Source organism: Lithobates pipiens, unplaced genomic scaffold (assembly GCF_037356315.1).
Source record: "Lithobates pipiens isolate NorthernLeopardFrog02 unplaced genomic scaffold, aLitPip1_a1.2 Scaffold_10, whole genome shotgun sequence".
In the NCBI taxonomy this organism is placed as follows: domain Eukaryota; kingdom Metazoa; phylum Chordata; class Amphibia; order Anura; family Ranidae; genus Lithobates; species Lithobates pipiens.
The window spans coordinates 80,136,948-80,158,405 of NW_027507686.1; the positions used below are offsets into that span (position 1 = coordinate 80,136,948).

Below are 21,458 nucleotides of genomic sequence, written 5' to 3' on the forward strand. Positions count from 1 at the left end.
ATTTTTTTTGCACTGCAACGATGTGAACTATTACCTTAATTTTGGCCTATCTATGCAGTTGGAGTGCAATTCAAAATGCATCCGACTACATTCCACTGTGTTCAGTGTGAAAGGGCCCTTAATGTATTTAAAGACTTGAGTCATATATCCACTTGCCCTTCTTTTCCGCCAGACCAGGGATCTCCAAATTACGGCCCTCCAGTTGTTGCGGAACTACACGTCCCATGATGCATTGTAAAACTCTGACATTCATAGACATGACGAGGCATGATGGGAATTGTAGTTCCTGAACAACTGGAGGGCCATAGTTTGGAGACCCCCTGCTCCAGACTGTACATATTAAGTTCCTGATGTCTCTCCCGATATATTTTATCCCTCAGACCCTTTACCATTTCCGCTGCCTATCTTAGGACTCATTCTATCTTACCAATATCTTTTGTAGGCGAGGTCTCCAGAACTACCAATGTACTTACCAATGCACGATGATAATGAATTCAGACCTGCAACAGGATCGTAATGGGCATCCAACCATTTTGAGGACTCACTGAGGAAAAGTAAATAAAATCAATCATACAATCAAACAATAACAGGGAATGACTAAAAAGTGTTCACTGTAAAATATGCAGAATCATTTGATTCTTATGCCCAATTTATCTGCGAAAAAACATGCTTAGAATAAATCATATTTAAAAACTTAATCGAGTTAGCCATTTGACAGAAATGTAATAGGACAACCCAGCTTTCTAAAAATATTATGGGAGAAAAAAAAAGTTTTTTCAGAGTTTCTAACATTTTAATTAGCAGAAACATTTTTGTGAAGGTTCGACTGCATAACTTAAAGCCTAATTCCAGGCAAAAACAACTCCCTCCTGTCCTGCCTGAGTTTTTTAGACCCATTCCTATTGGCTGTTGATCTGTGGGTCCTCTCAGGAACCAGAAAAGTGACCTTATTCTGACACCAATTGTCGTAATAATGACTTTCGGTCAATTCTCAATTTGCAGCACTGAACACTTGCAGTTCTCAATGCACCCTTTGTGAAAGGTCTACAATGGCGCTTATCCATTTCATGGAATGCTGAATAAGCAAGGTGGTGATGGCAGGCAGGTATAATAAAAAGGGTTCTTTTCCTGTCCTCTCAATTTGACAATGTCTAGCCACTTCAGCCCCGGACCAATTTTCAGCCTAAGGACCAGAGGTCTTTTTACAATTTCGCACTGCACTGCTTTAACTGGTAATTGCGCGGTCATGCAATGTTGTACCCAAACGAAATTTGCGTCCTTTTCTTCCCACAAATAGAGCTTTCTTTTGATGGTATTTGATTGCCTCTGCGATTTTTATTTTTTGCGATATAAATGGAAAAAGACCGAAAATTTTGAGAAAAAAAAAAAAAAGATATTTTCTACTTTTTGTTATAAGAAAAATCGAAAAAAACTCAATTTTAGTCATACATTTAGGGCAAAATTTATTCAGCCACATGTCTTTAGTAAAAAAAAAAAAAAATATCAATTAGCGTATATATTTATTGGTTTGCGCAAAAGTTATAGCGTCTACAAACTAGAGTACATTTTCTGGAATTTACACAGCTTTTAATTTATTACTGCCTATCTCATTTCTTGAGGTGCTAAAATGGCAGGGCAGTACAACCCCCCCCCCAAATGACCCCATTTTGGAAAGTAGACACCCCAAGGAAATTGCTGAGGGGCATGTTGAGCCCATTGAATATTTTTTTTTTGTCCCAAGTGATTGAATAAGGACACACAAAAAAAGTTTACAAAAAGTTGTCACTAAATGATGATATATTGCTCACACATGCCATAGTTATATGTGGAATTGCACCCCAAAATATATTCTGCTGCTTCTCCTGAGTATGAGCATACAAAATATGTGGGACTTTTTGGGAGTCTAGTTGCGTACGGCACCCCGAAAACCAATCACTGCCTTCAGGGTTTCTAAGGGTGCAAATTTTTGATTTCACTCCTCACTACCTATCACAGTTTCGAAGGCCATACAATGCCAAAATAGCACAAAACCCCCCAAATGACCCCATTTTGGAAAGTAGACACCCCAAGCTATTTACTGAGAGGCATGTTGAGTCCATGAAATATTTTATAATTTTACCACAAGTTGCAGGAATATTACAATTTTAATTTAATTTTTTTGCACAAAGTTGTCACTAAATGATATATTACTCACACATGCTATGGGCAGAAGTCAAATTACACCCCAAAATAAATTCTGCTGCTTCTCCCGAGTACAGGGATACCACATGTGGGGGACTTTTTGGGAGCCTAGCCACGTACGGGACCCCGAAAACCAAGCACTGCCTTCCGGATTTAAATATAAAACGCTACCAAAAAAAACTGTTAGCGATCGCAGGGATCAGGCCTGACTCTGCGATCGCTGCAGTTATGCGTTTAGTGTTTTGTAAGTGACAGTGATCGATCGATACTGCACTTGGGTGGGCTGGGCGGAGGGGCAAAACGCAGGTGCTAGCAGGCATCTAGGCTGATCCTGCTAACAATGCGTTTTTTTGGAACCCTAAACTGCTGGGGACGCTAGTATAGATCTGATCAGATATTGATCTGTTCAGATTCTATACCACTACGGGAGGTTTAGGCTTTGCGCGTGGGTGTTAGCGGTATTGGCACTAACCTAGCGCTGCCTGGGGCGACGCAGACCCTGACCCTAAAACCTAATTGATATCACCCACCAGGTGATCAGGGGGTTAAACCTTTATTGGGTAATAAATGGTGGGTGCCCTGATGCTATAAAAAGCAAACTAACTAACCAGAGTCACCCGTAACACTTATACGGTGATCACTGGTGAAAGGGTTAACTAGGGGCAATCAGGGGGTTCAAATTTTTTATTAGGTAGTATATGGGGGTCCCTGGCTCTATATAAAAACCTGACGGGGAACCTAAATAACGAAATGGCTAACCAGCGTCACCAGTGACACTTATACTGTGATCGCTGGTGAAAGGGTTAACTAGGGGCAATCAGGGGGTTAAAACCATTATTGGGTAGTATATCGGGGTACCTAGCGCTATAAAAACCTGGCGGTGAACCTAAAAAAAAATAACTAGCTACCTAGCGACACTAATGCAGCGATCAGAAAAATTATCGCTTAGTGACACTGGCAAAAGGGGGTGAAAGGGTTAACTACGTGCTTGTGCCTGTACATGCCATTCTGATGACGTACATTGGCATGCGGCGGTCCTCAAGTGGCTAGTCAACCACCAACCCTCAACTTTCCATTGCTTTCAATCACTGGGTTCAAAAAGGCAAAAAATCAGACAGATTTTGGGAATGTCCCGCTTGTCATGTATACCTTTTCCGTGCTAAAGACATTCTGTTGTACACTGCAAATTATGATTACGGAAGATCATCTTGACCAATGTCTTCTGCAGATGGAGGGACTTTTTATGTTAGCCAGCAACGGAAAAACCCTAGTTAGACTTACCGGTAACGGTATTTCTACGAGTCTTTCAGGACAGCACCTGCACCTGGAGAGAGCGCAGCTCCACCCACTTTCCCAGGAAACACTGCAGATCACTTTAAAAGACCGGACACTTCCACCATGGCCTCAGTTGTTCATAGAGTACCTCCGCCATGCTGAAATTAAATAAGCAGAAAACATAGCAATAACACCACATTTATCAAACACAATATAGGGTGGGTCATCGGCGCTGTCCTGAAAGACTCGTAGAAATACCGTTACCGGTAAGTCTAACTAGGGTTTTTCTCCCTTCGTCTTTCAGGACAGCACCTGGAGATGATAAGAGAGTACTTACTCTAGGGAGGGACCACCGCCTGCAGAACCTTTCTGCCAAAGGCCTGGTCTGAAGCTGAGAGCAGGTCCAACCTGTAGTGGCGTGTGAAGGTGGTGAAGCTTGTCCACGTAGCCGCTTTACAGATTCGATTCGGAGAGGCTCCTGCTCTTTCCGCCCAGGAAGTTGCTACTGCCCGAGTAGAATGAGCGACAACCCCTGCGGGGGGTTCCACCCCTGATGCACTATAGGTCTCCCTAATAGCCATTCGTAGCCATCTAGCTATAGTATTTTTGGACGCACTATAGCCCTTCCCTGGTCCCGAGAACGCTATGAAAAGGGAGTTTGACTTCCTAAACTCACTTGTGATCTCTAGATAGTGTAACAGACACCTTCTAACATCTAGGGTATGGAAAGATTTCTCTGTAGCGTTTGCAGGTGAAGGACAAAAGGTGGGTAGAACTATTTCTTGCGTCCTATGGAAGGCTGTTGAGACCTTTGGAAGGAAGCCCGGGTCAGTTTTAAGAACAACCCGGTCCGGGAATATGCAACAGAAGGGCTCCACTATTGATAGGGCCTGTAGTTCACTTACTCTTCTAGCAGACGTAATGGCTACTAAAAGGACCAACTTAAGCGACCACAACCTGAGAGTCGCTGCTGCTGGGGGTTCAAAAGGTTCCTTTGTCAATGCCCGTAGAACCAAGGACAGGTCCCATTTAGGGAAGAACTTAAATGGTACGGGCCTAGCTCTGGCCAGAGCTTTAAAAAAATCTAATAAGGTGTTCTTGAGATAAACGTCTCTCAAGGAAAACTGATAAAGCAGCCACCTGTATCTTTAGGGTACTGGCTGCCAACCCTAGTTCCATGCCCTCATGGAGAAATTCAAGAACTGAAGAAATCTCCTGGGGAGGGAATTCCTTTGACAGGCACCAGGAGTTAAACCGTTTCCATGTTTTGAAATAAATTGCCCTAGTAGTATCCTTTCTACTTCCTAGGAGGGTTGTGACTAACTTATCAGATAACCCTTTTCTCTTCAAAATTTGCTCCTCAGTAACCACCCGGTCAAATTGAGTTGCCCGATGTTCGGATGCTGAAGAGGTCCCTGGGTTAGGAGATCCTTTCGAAGCGGAAGAACCCAGTGGGGTCCCACCGCCATTCTCTGTATGGTAGCAAACCATGACCTTTTGGGCCAGAAGGGGGCCACTAGGATTAGACTCGTGGATTCCCCCTGCAATTTCTTTAGAACCAGAGGGATCAATAGAAAGGGGGGAAAAGCGTAACACAGGTGGAAATCCCACGGGTGTGCTAGGGCATCGAGTCCGCTTGCCTGATCTTGTCTGTTTAAAGAGAAGAAGGCCCTCACCTTGTTGTTGCTTCGTGACGCAAAAAGGTCTATCTGAGGTAGGCCCCATCTCACAGTCAGCTCTTGAAAAACTTCGTGGTTCAGACTCCATTCTGACTCCCGAACTTTTTCCCTGCTCAGAAAATCTGCTACCACATTTAGGTCCCCTTTGAGGTGCACTGCTGATATGGACCTCAGGTTGCCCTCTGCCCATGACAGAATCTGGCTGGCCAAGGATAGCAGCACCTTGCTCCTTGTGCCCCCCTGCCTTGTTATATATGATACAGCTGTGGCGTTGTCGGAGAGGATCTGGACATGGAGTCCCTGAACCACTCTCCTGAAGGCCCATAGCCCAAGCAGAATAGCCCTGAGTTCCCTCCAGTTGGAGGACCTCCTGGACTCCCTGACTGTCCAGCTCCCCTGGGCCATCTGCCCTTCTAGGTGGGCGCCCCACCCCCAGGAGCTTGCATCTGTAGTCAGCCTCAGGTCTACCGGGAAACACCAAAGCAGACCTTTGTCCAGATTTGAGTGATCCCTCCACCACCAGAGTTTTCTCTGGACCTGAGGGGGCATCTTGAATTGTTTTTCCAGGGAGTCCCCGTAGGACCAATTTGACAGAATTGCCTGTTGGAGCTCCCTTGCATGCAAGCGTGCCCACTGTACCGCGGGAATGGATGACGTGAGGAGGCCCAATACCGACATGGCTGCCCTGACAGAGATAGGCAGGTTTGTCTGGGTCCTCTTCACAGCACTCATGACCTTTTCTACCTTCTCTACTGGTAGAAAAATCCTTTCCTGCCTGGAGTCGATGGTGTACCCCAGGAATTTTATCGACTGGGATGCAACCATGCTTGATTTTTCCCTGTTTATTAGCCATCCGAGGCCCTCTAATTGTCTTACTGTTCTCCCCAGGTCCCTCTCCAATAGCTGTTTTGTATTGGCAAAGATTAGAAGGTCGTCCAAGTATGGAACGATTGATATACCTTCTACCCTGAGGGGGGCTAGGGCCTCTGCTACGATCTTGGTAAAAATCCTTGGGGATGAGGACAGGCCGAACGGGAGAGCTCTGAACTGGAGATGTATCACCGAGCCTCCTGTCCTGAGTGCAAACCTCAGATACTTCTGTGAAGCTATGGCCATGGGCACATGGAGATAAGCATCTCTTAAGTCTATGGACGCCATGAAACAATTTGGCATCAAAAGACTCTTTACTGAGAAGATTGTGTCCATCCTGAATCTTTTGTATTTGATTGATTTGTTTAAAACCTTCAAATTCAGGATCAGTCTGAATTTGCCCGATGGTTTTTTTACAAGAAAAATGTGTGAGTAACAGCCCAATCCCCTCTCCTCGGGGGGGAACATCCATGATCACTTTTTGCTGCATCAGTTCCCCCAGAATAGAGATCATGGCTACAGACTTCTCTGGGTCCTGAGGAGCCTGGGTTACGTAAAACCGTGCGGGAGGGGAGTGATCGAATTCCAGTCTGTAACCCCTTTCTATTATACTGAGGATAAACAGACTGTCCGTCACTGACTTCCACTGCGGAAGGAAGGCCTGTAACCTCCCTCCCACAGCTGGAAGACTGTCACTGTTTTTTTGGGGTCGGAGTAGGGGGACGGAATAACACCCCCGACTTGCCCCTTCCCCTCTGAGGCTTCCAGGGCCTCCTAAATCCTGACTCTTTGGTCTCAGAGGTTTTTCGAAAAGCACGAAAATTCTTTGCGCTTTGGGGAATCACCTTCTTTTTAGGAGGAAAACCCTTCTTTTTGTCAGCCGTTCTATCCAGAATGGCTTCGAGGTCAGGGCCGAATACCAAGTCTCCCTCGAACGGAAGACCACATAACTTGGCTTTTGAAGCAGTATCTCCTGCCCATGTCTTAACCCATAAGGCCCTACGGGCTGAGATTATAAGGGCTGAGGACCTGGCTGACATTTTAATTGACTCTGCTGAGGCATCCGCCTTGTACCCTACTGCCTTTAAGAGAACAGGCAAAGTATCAAGCAGATCCTTTCTAGGTGTTCCTGCCTCAATATGATCTTTTAGCTGTTCTAGCCAGTGTTCTAAATTTCTGGCTACTACAGTTGAAGCCATTGCTGGCTTGAGGTTTGCTAATGTTGAGTCCCAAGCCTTCCTTAGCAGGGAATCAGCTCTTTTGTCCATGGGATCCTTGAGGATACCCATGTCCTCGAACGCAAGATCCGTATTCCTTGAGACCTGGGAAAAGGCTGCGTCGAGCTTAGGTTTCTTGTTCCACACCTGTGAACTATCCTCCTCGAAGGGAAACCTGCGTTTTAGAGACCTAGAAAAGAAAGGAGGCCTCTCAGGATCTCTCCATTCTTTCTTGACAGTTTCGGACAGAAACTTATGCACAGGGAAAACTCTGCGTTTCACCTCGCCCAAACCCTGAAACATCTTGTCATGTAGTGACAGTTGGGCCTTATCCTCTGTGATATTTAGAGTCGTGTGGATATTTTTCAGTAAGTCATCCACCTCCTCCAAGGATAACTTATACCGGGATGAAGAATCAGAAGCCTCCTTTGCTTCCTCTGCCTCCTCCTCTGAAACAGAGGATAAAGCGTGCTCCTCCTCCTCCTCCGAGTCACTGCCCCCCCTGGGTGTAGGTGCTGGTGGGTGAGAACGGGGCGCTGAGCTACGACCCGCAGCTGGGCGTCTGTCTAAATAAGACCGGAAAGATTCGAAAGTGTCTGATAATTCTTTCCTGAAAGAACTTAGTAACTCTCCCTGCTGAGCCGCAGGGGTAACGGAGGCTGCTTCTTCATTGACTAAGTCGCTTATGCAGGTCCTGCATAGCACCTTAGTCCAAGAATCCTTTAGAACATTTCTACATGATGGGCACCTTCTCTTGCTAGGAGGGGACACATGCTTGGTCTTTTCCTTTACTTTCTGAAATATGCCAAGAAAAAAAGGATGCCAGACCTGAGTTATAAAACACCAAGTAGACACAAGAAGATATGCTGCCAAATAGAACAGAATTTACATTGACTTCACATTCTATTTGCTCCTCAGCCAGTGAATCCCCCCACAGACTCACTAAACAAACATTAAAAGCATTATTCCTAAATAACATTTCTAGGAAAACAATGCTGCAGGCTTCCCCAAGTCAGGAAGGGAGAAAAAACAAACAAGCTCTAACAGTAATGACAGAGACCGCTGCCTCTGCTTACCTGAGCCTGGCTGACAATTGTGGCTCCTGCTCCTGCCACCGCCGATTGATCCTCCTCCATCGTCCGAAAGGATCGAATGGCGTCTGGGCGCTCCATTTGTTTGAAATTCGCGCCTCCCGGAAGTGATGTCAGCCGAGGAGACCGGCCCCCTCTCCCTGCGTTCCAGCGGCCGGAACCGGAAGCCGCGTCGACGAAAGTTCCGCCCCCGGCCGGAAATGACGCACTCGCCATCCGGACCCGGAAGGCATGAGCCTGACGAACGGCGCGAGATATGAATCTCGGCCGCGTACCAGACCCAGCCGCCGGTCTAAGGAAGGAGGAACCCCCACAGCCTGACCCCCCTGGGTATGAAGGAGAGCGGGCACCGAAGCGACCCCCGCGCGTGAAGGGAGGAAGCTTGGCCAGGTCTGTACCAACCGCGCAACAATGGCATGCCTCAAACCCTCCCCACCTGGAGAGAGCGCAGCACCCCTTGGTTCCCTGCAGCGCTTCCACCATGGCCGGAGGAAACACTACAACTGAGGCCATGGTGGAAGTGTCCGGTCTTTTAAAGTGATCTGCAGTGTTTCCTGGGAAAGTGGGTGGAGCTGCGCTCTCTCCAGGTGCAGGTGCTGTCCTGAAAGACGAAGGGAGAAAATAGCGTACGTGGGTTTTGCAGAAAAACGTGCAATATGGTCTAACTTTGCAATGGTGCATACAAGGTTTGTCCACTTTGAGAAACGTTCAAAGCAAGATTAATTTCAGGAGGTAATATAATGCAAATGTCCAGGCTTGGAGCACTTTCTAGTCCTTCCTACTCAATTGCTAACAGACATAGAAGAGATTTTCTGATAGTATATGTAGCCTAGAACAGTCCTACTGTCCGTATAGAACTTGTCCTCTATCTGAAAATATAGCTCATGCAGTATGAAGTCTGCTATTTCCATGGCTAGCACAGTCCCAAAGTAAAAGCCTAAGAATTGTATGTACAAACTTAGCTGCCAACTTGGCTTTGCCAAAAAGAAACCCAACATGGGTTTGATTACAAAAAGGTAGGCAATAGCTGCTATTGTTACAAAAGACCGCAAGTCAGAAAGAAAGAAAGAAAGAAAGAAAGAAAGAAAGAAAGAAAGAAAGAAAGAAAGAAAGAAAGAAAGAAAGAAAGAAAGAAAGAAAGAAAGAAAGAAAGAAAGAAAGAAAGAAAGAAAGAAAGAAAGAAAGAAAGAAAGAAAGAAAGAAAGAAAGAAAGAAAGAAAGAAAGAAAGAAAGAAAGAAAGAAAGAAAGAAAGAAAGAAAGAAAGAAAGAAAGAAAGAAAGAAAGAAAGAGGGGGGGAGCTTGAGAATCATGTAAATCACACATACACAATCCTATACCCACAGTTGGTCCAGAGGAAGGCTAAAAAAAAAAAAAAAAAAAAAAAAAAAAAAAAAAACACACCCCAGCAAAGCATGATCCAATTTGCTCCAGCAGGGGAAAAAAAAAATTCCTTTCTGATCCCCAATCGGATATTCCCTAGATCTACCCAGTTATATTATGTGTATCTACAGTATCTTGAAAAAGTATTTATACCCTTTAAAAAGTTCTACATTTCACCAACCAAAAACGTAAATGTATTTTATTGGGATTTTATGTGAAAGTGTGGTGTGCATTTGTATTCAGCCCCCGGGTCAATACTTTGTAGAACCACCTTTCGCTGCAATTACAGCTGCAAGTCTTTTTGGGGGAGTTTCTACCAAATTTGCACATCTAGAGAGTGACATTTTTGCCTATTCTCTGCAAAATAGCTCAAGCTCTGTCACATTGAATGGAGAGTGTCTGAACAGCAACTTTCAAATCTTGCCACAGATTCTCAATTGGATTTAGGTCTGGACTTTCACTGGGCCATTCTAACACATAAATATGCTTTGATCTAAACCATTCCATTGTAGCTCTGGCTGTATGTTTAGGGTCATTGTCCTGCAGGTTTTCTGTTAGATTGCCCTGTATTTGGCTCCATTCATCACCTTCAGCCACATGTTTGCTGTGTCCCACACAGGTCTTCTTGCAACCTGCAAACAGGACTTCGTATGGCTTTCTTTAAACAATGGCTTTTTTCTTGCCACTCTTCCATAAAGGCCAGATTTGTGGAGTGCGCGACTAATAGTTGTCCTGTGGACAGATTCTCACACTCTTGGCTGCTTCTCTGACTAATGCTCTCCTTATCTGGCCTGTCAGTTTAGGTCAGGGGTGTCCAAACTGTTTTCAAAGAGGGCCAGATTTGATGAAGTGAACATGCGTGAGGGCCGACCATTTTGCCTGACATTCTTTGAGCCATTAAAATTCGGTCTTATCCGGTGTACACGTGATCGGACATTCTGATAACAAAATACTGGATTTATTTCCGAAGGATGTTGGCTCAAACTTGTCTTACATACACACGGTCGCACAAATGTTGTCGGAAATTCCAAACGTCAAGAATGCAGTGACGTATAACACGAGCCGACAAAAATGAAGTTCAATAGCCAGTGCGGCTCTTCTGCTTGATTCCGAGTATGCGTGGATTTTTTTGTGTTGGAATTGTCTACACAGGCTCAGAATTTACAACAACGGATTTTGTTGTTGGAAAATTTGAGAACCAGCTCTCAAATTTTTGTTGTTGGAAATTCCGACAAAAAATGTCCAATGGAGCCTACACACAGTCAGAATTTCCAACGACAAGCTCACATCGAACATTTCTTGTCAGAAATTCCGACCGTGTGTATGCGTCATAAGTGTGTTTGTCCAAGCACTAATACACTGCTCAACAAGAATTCTCTTGCCTTTGTGGCAGTGTGGTGAAGAGATAAGCTCTGGAGTGTTATTTGGAGATTATATGTGTGTTATTTGGTACAGGCATATAGCACGCACCTTCACTTTAGGAGGGAAGTTTCAGGAAATTTTTATTTTTTTTTTTAAATAAAGAGTCAGTGCCAATCAATGCAGCCTAATCAGTGCCCATCTGCAGCCTCACCATTGCCATGAATGCAGCCTCTGAATGCAGCCTCGCCATTGCAATCAATGCAGCCTCGCCATTGCAATCAATGCAGCCTCGGAGGGGACAGGGAGGGGGGTGGGACGAGCGCTGACAGATTACATACAGGAGAATCTCCCGTTTACTCGGCGGCCTCTTTAGTACAAAGTCCCTCCTCCTATGATAGACAGAACAGTAGTCCAATGGCAGCCCAGGAGATGGGACTTCCTATTACAGACGGCGCCTCACTCATCCCACCCTCTCCCTGTCCCTCCAAGGCAGCGCCCATAAATATGGTATTTATCTTTTGTGGTCCTTAGGGCCACGAAAGATATTTATATCCAAATTACCAGGGGGGTCATATTAAACCAGAACATGGGCTGCAATTGGCCCACGGGCCAGACCTTGGACATGCCTGGTTTAGTGGATGGTAATACCTTGGTAGGTTTGCAGTTGTGCCATACTCATTCCATTTTTGGATGCAGTTGTGCCATACTCATTCCATTTTTGGATGCAGTTGTGCCATACTCATTCCATTTTACCTGAGATGTTCAACGCTTGGGACTTTTTTTTTTTTTTTTTTTTTTTTTTTTTTTATAACCGAACCCTGCTTTAAACTTCTCCACAACTTTATCCCTGACCTGTCTGGTGTCTTCCTTGCCCTTCACGATGCTGTTTGTTCACTAAGGTTCTCTATGAAACCTCTAAGGGCTTCACAGAACAACTGTATTTATATAGAGTTTAAATTACACACAGGTGGACTCTATATACTAATTAGGTGTCTTCTGAAGGCAATTGGTTCCACTAGAATTTAGTTAGGGGTATCAGATTAAATGGGCCTGAATACAAATGCACGCCACACTTTTCAGATAATTTTTATTTATTTTTTTAATTGAAAACCCATTTCATTTTCCTTCCACTTCACAATTATGTGCCACTTTGTGTTGGTCTGTCACAAAAAATCCCAATAAAAAAACATTTACGTTTTTGGTTGTAACATGATAAAATGTAGAAAATTTCAAGGGATATGATTACTTTTTCAAGGCACTGTAGGAAAGAATCCAGGCCTTTTTGTTAAAGCAATCTACTGAGCTGGCCAGAACCAGCTCTTGAGGGAGTCATTTTCACAGCTCTTACTGTGAAGAAATCTCAGACGCATCTGAGAAAATGTGATCTGATTTGTTGCAAGGGAAACTGAGGTTTAGAATTGTGCAACGTGGTATGTAAACCCCATCTAGGGCCGGCCATAGACGATAGATTTGAACAGTGTATGGGCAGGCTAAATGTACCAAGTTGATCGATCAACTTGGGTACCATCAGCCTGCCGGATTCACTTGCGATCATCGATAGCAACTGATAACAATAATCAGTGTCTTCTCCTGGTGGGGATGGCTCCTCCCTCTCCTCACCGGGAGAGTTTTTCCTGTCAGCACTGTCTGTGTTGATGGGGAAATTGTGCAAATTTCTTTAGTACAACCACGGGTTTCAGTAAAGAAATTTGCACTGTCTATGGCGTGTTGAGATTTTTTCAGGACTCCCATTTTGATTGGCAGTTGGTAGCTGATAGTCCCAGTCCTTAGTAGTCTCCGATAACTGTCTTTGTAAAGTCTTTCCTTTTATGGAGGGGGGGGGGGGGGGGGGGGGGGATCTACGAACACCAGTCGATCATATAGGCCAGTGATGGCGAACCTTGGCACTCTGCAGTGTAGTTGAACATCATGGGATATGTAGTTCCAAAACATCTGAGGTGCCAAGGTTCACCATCACTGATATAGGCTGTTTACTACTGAGAGAACATCACATTTGGTACCTATGGTTTGGCTGTAGAACTTGAAAGCCAACGAGTCTTCATAAGCTCAGATCTATCTGCATAGGTGGTTTATCCACTCCCAGGTTTAAAGCGGGAGTCCGCATTTTTTTTTTTTTTTTTTTAAAGCCAGCAGCTACAAATACTGCAGCTGCTGACTTTTAAAATAGTGACACTTACCTGTCCAGCGCGCCCGCGATGTCGGCACCCGAAGCCGATCTCTCAATCGTCTCTCGGGTGCTGCCGCCGCCATCTTGGATATGGGAATCAGGAAGTGGAGCCTTTCGGCTTCATTTCCCGGTTCCCTACTGCGCATGCGCGAGTTGCGCTGCGCAATAAGGATGGACCCGCTGCCTCTGGGATCTGTGCGTTTCCCAGCAGGCAGCGGGGGACTTTCGGAAAGGGGCGTAATCTACGCCCCTTTCCGCAGAGAGCTATCCCGGAAGTGGGTGCAGATACCTGTACTGTACAGGTACCTGCACCCCCCTCCCCCCTGAAAGGTGCCAATTGTGGCGCCGGAGGGGGGGAGGAATCCAATGAGCGGAAGGTCCACTTTAGGGTGGACCTCCGCTTTAAATCCTTAACTCCTGTGGCATCATCGTCAGGCTGAAACGCTTTTATGACAGCAGCATTGTTTTAGGAAATCTTATGGAGTCTGAGGTTGGCTTCAGAAAGCCTAATTTGTGTCCTTTGGAGTCGGCTGATGGCTTCCTCATCTAGGGGGTAAACATTTGAGTCAGTCATCAACATAGAAGTCTCTCATGAAATGTCTGCTCCATACTCCCTTTAGCCATCAACAGCAGTCCTTCATTGGCCGTACTTTGCAATAGAAAGTGAGGGACTGTTACCAAAGAAATGCACTTCCATGCGGTATTCTAAAAACGCCATTGTTTACGCTGTTGTCATGATGCCACGGAAATCTGAATTCTTGTACAATAAAACATCTGTAAACACCCCTATCATTTTCAGCCAAGGAAGCTGCCACCTTTACCTCTGTTTAATCTAAAACTGCCATGATGCTGCACATGTGATCAGTTATGACACCAGCCACTGGATGGTTTGATGGATGCGTTTACTTCCGCTTTAAAAGTCAGCTGTAATGGCAACTGGCTATCTTCTGAGCTGGGGTAAATTGGGACCAGTAAGGAGAACATCATTTAGATACATCTTGATACTTGCCATTAAAGTTGAACACTACCCCAATTTATTTTGGTGGGTGATACTCCCCAAAGCAAGAGAGATACCGCCGATTTTAGTGATCTACATACTTTGAAGTGCAAAGGAGGTATTTGGGGTCTTTTAGATCCCTGATTCCTCCCTCTCACTGCCTATTACTGTCACAAAGGATGTTTACATTCCTTGTGACAGCAATAAAAGTGATCAGATTTTTTTTTTTTTCAACTACTTAAGGAATAATTTTTTTATTTTTTTAGACACCCTGGAGCAGCCTCTCTCAACCTTTTAAACACAGAGGAACCCTTGAAATTGTTCTGCAGTCTCCGGGAACCCCTGCTAAAAATAGAAATCTACAACTCATGATACATTAGTGTGATGGTCAGTGGGAAGAATGGTCCTTAAACTTGTGGTCATTGGGAAGAATTACCTCCTTACTGATAACTAAAAAGATCAATGGTGTTGGTGGGAATTTATCAGAGAGGCAGAAATGGCCCAATGCTGAAGGAACCCCTAGAAACCTGTGGAGGAACCCTGGTTGAGAATCACTGCCCTAGAGAATAAAATGGCGGTCGTTGTAATACTTTATGTCACACCATATTTGCGCATCAGTCTTATTTTTTGGGAAAAAATACACTTTTTTGACATAAAAAAAAAAAGAACAGTAAAGTTAGCCCAATTTGTTTTTATATTGTGAAAGATAATACTACCCTGCGTAAATTGATACCCAACATGTGACGCTTCAAAATTGCGCCCACTCATGGAATGGCGACAAACTTTGACCCTTAAAAATCTCCATAGGCAACATTTAAAAATCTCTACTGGTTACATATTTAGAGTTACAGAGGAGGTCTAGTGCTAGAACTATTGCTCTCACCCTAACGATTGCAGCAATTCCTCACATGTGTAGTTTGAACACTGTTTTCATATGCGGGCGCGACTTACGTATGTGTTCGCTTTCGCACACAAGCTTGGCGGGACTGGGTGCTTTAAACTTTTTCTTATTTATTTAACTTTTTATTTTTTTACACTGTCCTTTTAAGAAAAAATGTTTGAGACACTTTTAGTCCTATTTTTCCTTTGTAATAGATAAAAGGACCTCTTAAATGTGAAATCCGGGGTCAATAAGACCTCGGATCTAACATTTACACAAAAACACAATAAATTTTTTTTATTTTTTTTCCCCCCCTTTAAGACAATTGGGCGGAAGTGACATTTGACTTAGCTTCCACCATTCAATGTTATGGAGCCGAGAGGGGGCCATCTTTCCCTCATTCGACTCCATGTCTCAGGAGACATGGAGCTACCGACACCTCCGGAAAGCAGCGGAAATGACTGGAATGCAGCAGGAGGGGGGCCTTCTCCCACCCTGGTAAAAGTGATCTCGCGGTGAATACGCAGAGGAGACCACTTTTATCTGAAAGCCAGCCTCTTGCCGTTGTTGAAAATACCGGGTTATGGTAGTTATCTGCTGCCATAACAACGGTATTTAGCGTCAAAGTACAATGACGGCGATTTCTGCTAAGTGGTTAAATAGACAGTGTTAAACAAAAGAAAATAAAAAAAATAAATAAACATTTTTAAAACGCCCTCGTCCCTGCATGCTCACACAGCAAAGAAAATGCATACGCAAGCCGCGCCCCCAAATGTAAACAGTGTTTAAATCACACATGAGGTATCTGTACTATCGTCAGAGTATGAGCAATAATTCTAACACAAGACCTCCTCTGTAACTGTATCCTGGTAACCATTAATTTTTTTTAAAGTGTCGCCTATGGAGATTTTTAAGTACCGTTGTCTGTCGCCATTCCCTGTGTGCGTGCAATTTTCAGTCGTAACATATTTGGCATCTATTTACTTGGCATAACATCCTCTTTCACAATATTAGGGCTGCAACTAATGATTATTTTCACAATTGATTATTTGGCTGATTATTGTTTGGATTAAATTGAATAATAACCTTAAAAAAGCGTGGTGTATAATTTAATATGTAAAGTTTAACCATGTCAGCCCCGGAAAAATTTAACCCCTTCCTGACCAGGCCATTTTTTGCGTTACAGCACTGCGTCGCTTTAACTGACAATTGCGCGGTCGTGCGACGTTAGATATCAAATTTGTTTGGGAACCTTTATCCCCACAAATAGAGCTTTCTTATGGTGCTATTTGATTACCTCTGCAGTTTTTATTTTTTGTGCTATAAAAAAAAAAAAAAAAAAAACAATATTTTGTACTTATTGCTATAATAAATATCCCAAAATTTCTTCCTCAGTTTAACCACTTCCCGACCAGCGCACGACGATGTACGTCGACAGAATGGCACGGGCAGGCATATTGGCGTACAGGTACGTCCAATATTCGATGCCGCCCTGCCATCGGGAACGCGACGCCGGCGGCGCGCTCCCGCGCTGGTCGGGACCCCTGTGAGTCCGGTCGCGGGACCCGCGGACTCGATCGCCGCGGGCATCCCCGCGATCGTCTCACGGAGCGGCCGAATGGAGGAAATGCTGTGTAAACAACATTTTTCCATTCTGCCTAGCAACTAGTGACGCTGATCTCTGCTCCATGTGATTGGAGCAGAGATCAGTGTACACTAAATGAAAGCCCAACCCCCCCACAGTTAGTAACACACCCCTAGGAACACTTAACCCCTACACTGCCACCCACTGGTTAACCCTTTCACTGCCAGTGTCATTTGCACAGGAATCACTGCATTTATATAGCAGTGATTACTGTATAAATGACAATGGTCCCAAAAATGTGTCAAAAATGTCCGATGGGTCCCCCACAATGGCGCAGTCACAATAAAAATCGCAGATCGCCGTCATTACAAGTAAAAAAAAAAAATAATAATAAAAAATTATTAATAAAAATGCTATAAAACTATCCCTATTTTGTAAACGCTATAACTTTTGCGCAAACCAATCAATAATCGCTTATTGCGATTTTTTTTACCAAAAATATGTAGAAGAATACGTATCGGCCTAAACTGAGGGAAAAAAATTTTTTTTATATATTTTTGGGGGATATTTATTATAACAAAAAGTAAAAAATAATGCGTTTTTTTCAAAATTGTCGCTCTATTTTTGTTTATAGCGCAAAAAATAAAAATCGCAGGGGTGATCAAATACCACCAAAAGAAAGCTCTATTTGTGGGAAAAAAAGGACGTCAATTTTGTTTGGGAGCCACGTCGCACGACCGCGCAATTGTCAGTTAAAGCGACGCAGTGCCGAATCGCAAAAAGTGGTCTGGTCTTTGACCAGCAAATTGGTCCAGTCTGAAAGTGGTTAAGGTGATATGTATTCTTCTTTTCTTTTTTTTTTTCAACCAAAAATATCGCAATAAGCGTATAATGATTGGTTTGCACAAAAGTTGTAGAGTCTACAAAACGGGATAGTTTTTTGCCATTTTTATTATTTACTTTTTTTACTAGTAATGGCGGTAATCAGCTATTTTTAGCGTGACTTCGACATTGCGGCAGACAGATCGGACACATTTTTGGGACCAGTGACATCTATACAGCGATCAGAGCTAAAAAATAGCCACTGATTACTGTATAAATGTCATTGGCAGGGAAGGGTTAACACTAAGGGGTGATCAAGGGGTTAACTGTGTTCCCTAGGTGTGTTCTAACTGTAGGGGAGGAGACCAATTGGTGTTCCTTTTTAGTATGAGCACACGATCTGTCTCTATTCCCCTGAGATAACCCGGATTTGTGTGTTTACACACACAGATCCCGGTTCTCGCTCTGTCACGAGCGATTGCACCCACCGGGCACACGCATTGGCTCTGGAGACACGCTGTAGGCATGCGCACCTGCTAAAGCATCTTACAGAGACAACGTACAGCTATGACAGCTCGCACAGGGGAGCCATCCTGCCACAGTATAACTGCGACGGCTGGTCGGGAAGCTGTTAAAAAAATGGCCAGGCAATTCTTAAAATATCTATATGCAGTGGTAAATATAAATAACCAATTATATGGTTAGGGAGGAAAATCTCTAATCCACTCTGAGAATAACAGACAGAAGAGATTACTGTATATACTATTAGAGGGTGAATCTGGTAAATATCATCAGATTCAGACATCAAATTTTATATTTAAAGAAAAAAAAATTAACCACTTAAGCCCCGGACCATTTGGCTGGCCAAAGACCAGAGCACTTTTTGGGATTCGGCACTGGTCGCTTTAACTGACAATTGTGCGGTTGTGCAACGTGGCTCCCAAACAAAATCGACGTCCTTTTTTCCCTACAAATAGAGCTTTCTTTTGGTGGTATTTGACCACCTCTGCGGTTTTTATTATTTTGAAAAAAAAAAACGCATTATTTTTTTATTCCTCAGTTTAGGCCAATACGTATTCTTCTACATATTTTTGGTAAAAAAATAAATAAATAACAAAAATCGCAATAAGCGATTATTGGTTGGTTTGCGCAAAAGTTATATCGTCTACAAAATTGGGGATAGTTTTATGGCATTTTTTTTTTTTTTTTTTCACTAGTAATGGTGGCGATCATCGATTTTTATTGTGACTGACATTATGGCGGACACATTGGACAATTTTGACACATTTTTGGGACCATTTACATTTATACAGCGATCAGCGTGAATAAAAATGCATTGATTGATTGAAATGTGACTGGCAGTGAAGGGGTTAACACTAGGTGGCACTGTAGGGGTTAAGTATGTCCTAGGGAGTGATTCTAACTGTGGGTGGGGGGCTACGTGTGACACATCAATGATCACCGCTCCCTATTACAGGGAGCTGTGATCAGGGTCACTAGGCACAACAGGGAAATGCTTGTTTACATTAGCATCTCCCCATTCTTCCCCTCTGTGAGACGATCGTGGGTATCCCCGAGGACATCGAGTTTGTGGGACCCGCAATCCTATGGAACTCGCGCCAGCGTACACGTGATGGTATGGCGGCAAATTCAAAGGGACCTACAGGTACACCCATTTGCGCAGCCATGCCATTCTGTCAACGTATATCTACATGCGGTGATCGGGAGCCGGTTAAAGTAATTTTTTTTTTTAAACAAACTTGTCATATTTACCTGCTCTGTGTAATGGTTTTGCACAGAGTAGCCCGGATTCCCCTCTTCTAGGGCCCCCCCATCGACGTTTCTGACTCCTCCTGCCTTCAGAGAGGCCCAGTAAGCAAGCTGAAAAGTATAGTATAGAGTGTCCCTACAACAAGGTAAACAACTTCTGCCTTTAAAACCACTCACTTCGTGCCCAGGACTACATGTCCCATGAGGCATTGCTCCCCACACATTCACAAGTTTTCAGGCACTTACTGACATCTACGGACAGTGTACTGAGCTGTATGTGTGCTGCACTGTGTTTCCTGATATGTAAACAAATAATGCATTGTGTATGAAGGACAACAAATCAGCTGGCCAATTAATCGAATTTGAAAATAGTTGACAACTATTTTCATAAACGATTAATCGATTAGTTGTTTCAGCCCTACAAAAAAAAAAAAGAAAAATGGGCTAACTTTACTGTTTTCTTATTTTTTTTAATTAACCACTTAAGGACTGCCGCATGGCAACGTACAGGGGCGGGGCGGTCTTATTGCCTGGACTACGAGGAGAGGACACAGTAAGTGTGCACCAACACTACACTAACACATAGGCACACAACCCCCCCCCCCCCCCCCAGTCACAGTGTCACTGATTGCAGTGATCATTTATTTACTGATCACTGCATTCAGTGTCAGTTGTGACAGTAAAAACTGTCAGGGCAGTTAGTGTTAGGTCCAGGGTAGCCCCCTACCACCCCCCAATAAAGGTTTAACCCCCTGATTGCCCCTAGAGTTAACCCTTTCACCCCCTTTTGCCAGTGTCACTAAGTGATCATTTTTCTGATCGCTGCATTAGTGTCGCTAGGTAGCTAGTTATTTTTTTAGGTTCACCGCCAGGTTTTTATAGCGCTAGGTACCCCGATATACTACCCAATAACAGTTTTAACCCCCTGATTGCCCCTAGTTAACCCTTTCACCAGCGATCACCGTATAAGTGTCACTGGTGACGCTGGTTAGCCAGTTAGTTATTTAGGTTCCCCGTCAGGTTTTTATATAGCGCCAGGGACCCCCATATACTACCTAATAAAAATTTGGAACCCCCTAATTGCCCCTAGTTAACTCTTTCACCAGTGATCACCGTATAAGTGTTACGGGTGACTCTGGTTAGTTTGCTTTTTATAGCATCAGGGCACCCGCCATTTATTACCCAATAAAGGTTTAACCCCCTGATCACCCGGCGGTGACATCAATTAGGTTTTAGGGTCAGGGTCTGCGTTTCCCCAGGCAGCGCTAGGTTAGTGCCAGTACCGCTAACACCCACACGCAAAGCATAAACCTCCCGTAGTGGTATAGAATCTGAACAGATCAATATCTGATCTGATCAGATCTATACTAGCATCCCCAGCAGTTTAGGGTTCCAAAAAAACGCATTGTTAGCAGGATCAGCCCAGATACCTGCTAGCACCTGCGTTTTGCCCCTCCGCCCAGCCCACCCAAGTGCAGTATCGATCGATCACTGTCACTTACAAAACACTAAACACATAACTGCAGCGTTCGCAGAGTCAGGCCTGATCCCTGCAATTGCTAACAGTTTTTTTTTGTAGCGTTTTACATTTAAATACGGAAGGCAGTACTTGGTTTTCGGGGTCCCGTACGCGGCTAGGCTCCCAAAAAGTCCCCCACATGTGGTATCCCCGTACTCGGGAGAAGCAGCAGAATTTATTTTGGGGTGTAATTTGACTTATAGCCCATAGCATGTGTGATCAATATATCATTTAGTGACAACTTTGTGCAAAAAAAAAAAAAAAAAAGTTTAATATTCCTGCAACTTGTGGCAAAATATAAAATATTTCATGGACTCAACATGCCTCTCGGTAAATAGCTTGGGGTGTCTACTTTCCAAAATGGGGTCATTTGGGGGGGGGGGGGGTTTGTGCCATTTTGGCATTTTATGGCCTTCGAAACTGTAATAGGTAGTGAGGAGTGAAATCAAAAATTTGCACCCTTAGAAACCCTGAAGGCAGTGATTGGTTTTCGGGGGGTGTCGTACGCGGCTAGACTTCCAAAAAGTCCCACATATGTGGTATCCCCGTACTCAGGAGAAGCAGCAGAATATATTTTGGGGTGAAATTCCACATATAACTATGGCATGTGTGAGCAATATATAATTTTGTGACAACTTTTT

The 21,458-nt window shown here is 44.0% G+C and overlaps 1 protein-coding gene across 5 annotated transcripts in view; it reads right to left on the minus strand.

Moving 5' to 3' along the window:
- Nucleotides 1-21,458, minus strand: part of BBS1 (Bardet-Biedl syndrome 1) — a 125,460-nt gene that overhangs the window by 102,861 nt on the left and 1,141 nt on the right. For 4 of the 5 annotated variants that reach the window (XM_077456136.1, XM_077456156.1, XM_077456162.1 and 1 more), the window contains exon 2: nt 474-544. The exons of the other annotated variant lie outside the window; for it this stretch is intronic. In XM_077456136.1, the coding sequence (XP_077312262.1) occupies nt 474-544 (71 nt within the window). The remainder of the gene's footprint in view (nt 1-473; nt 545-21,458) is intronic. 5 annotated transcript variants of the gene reach the window in all.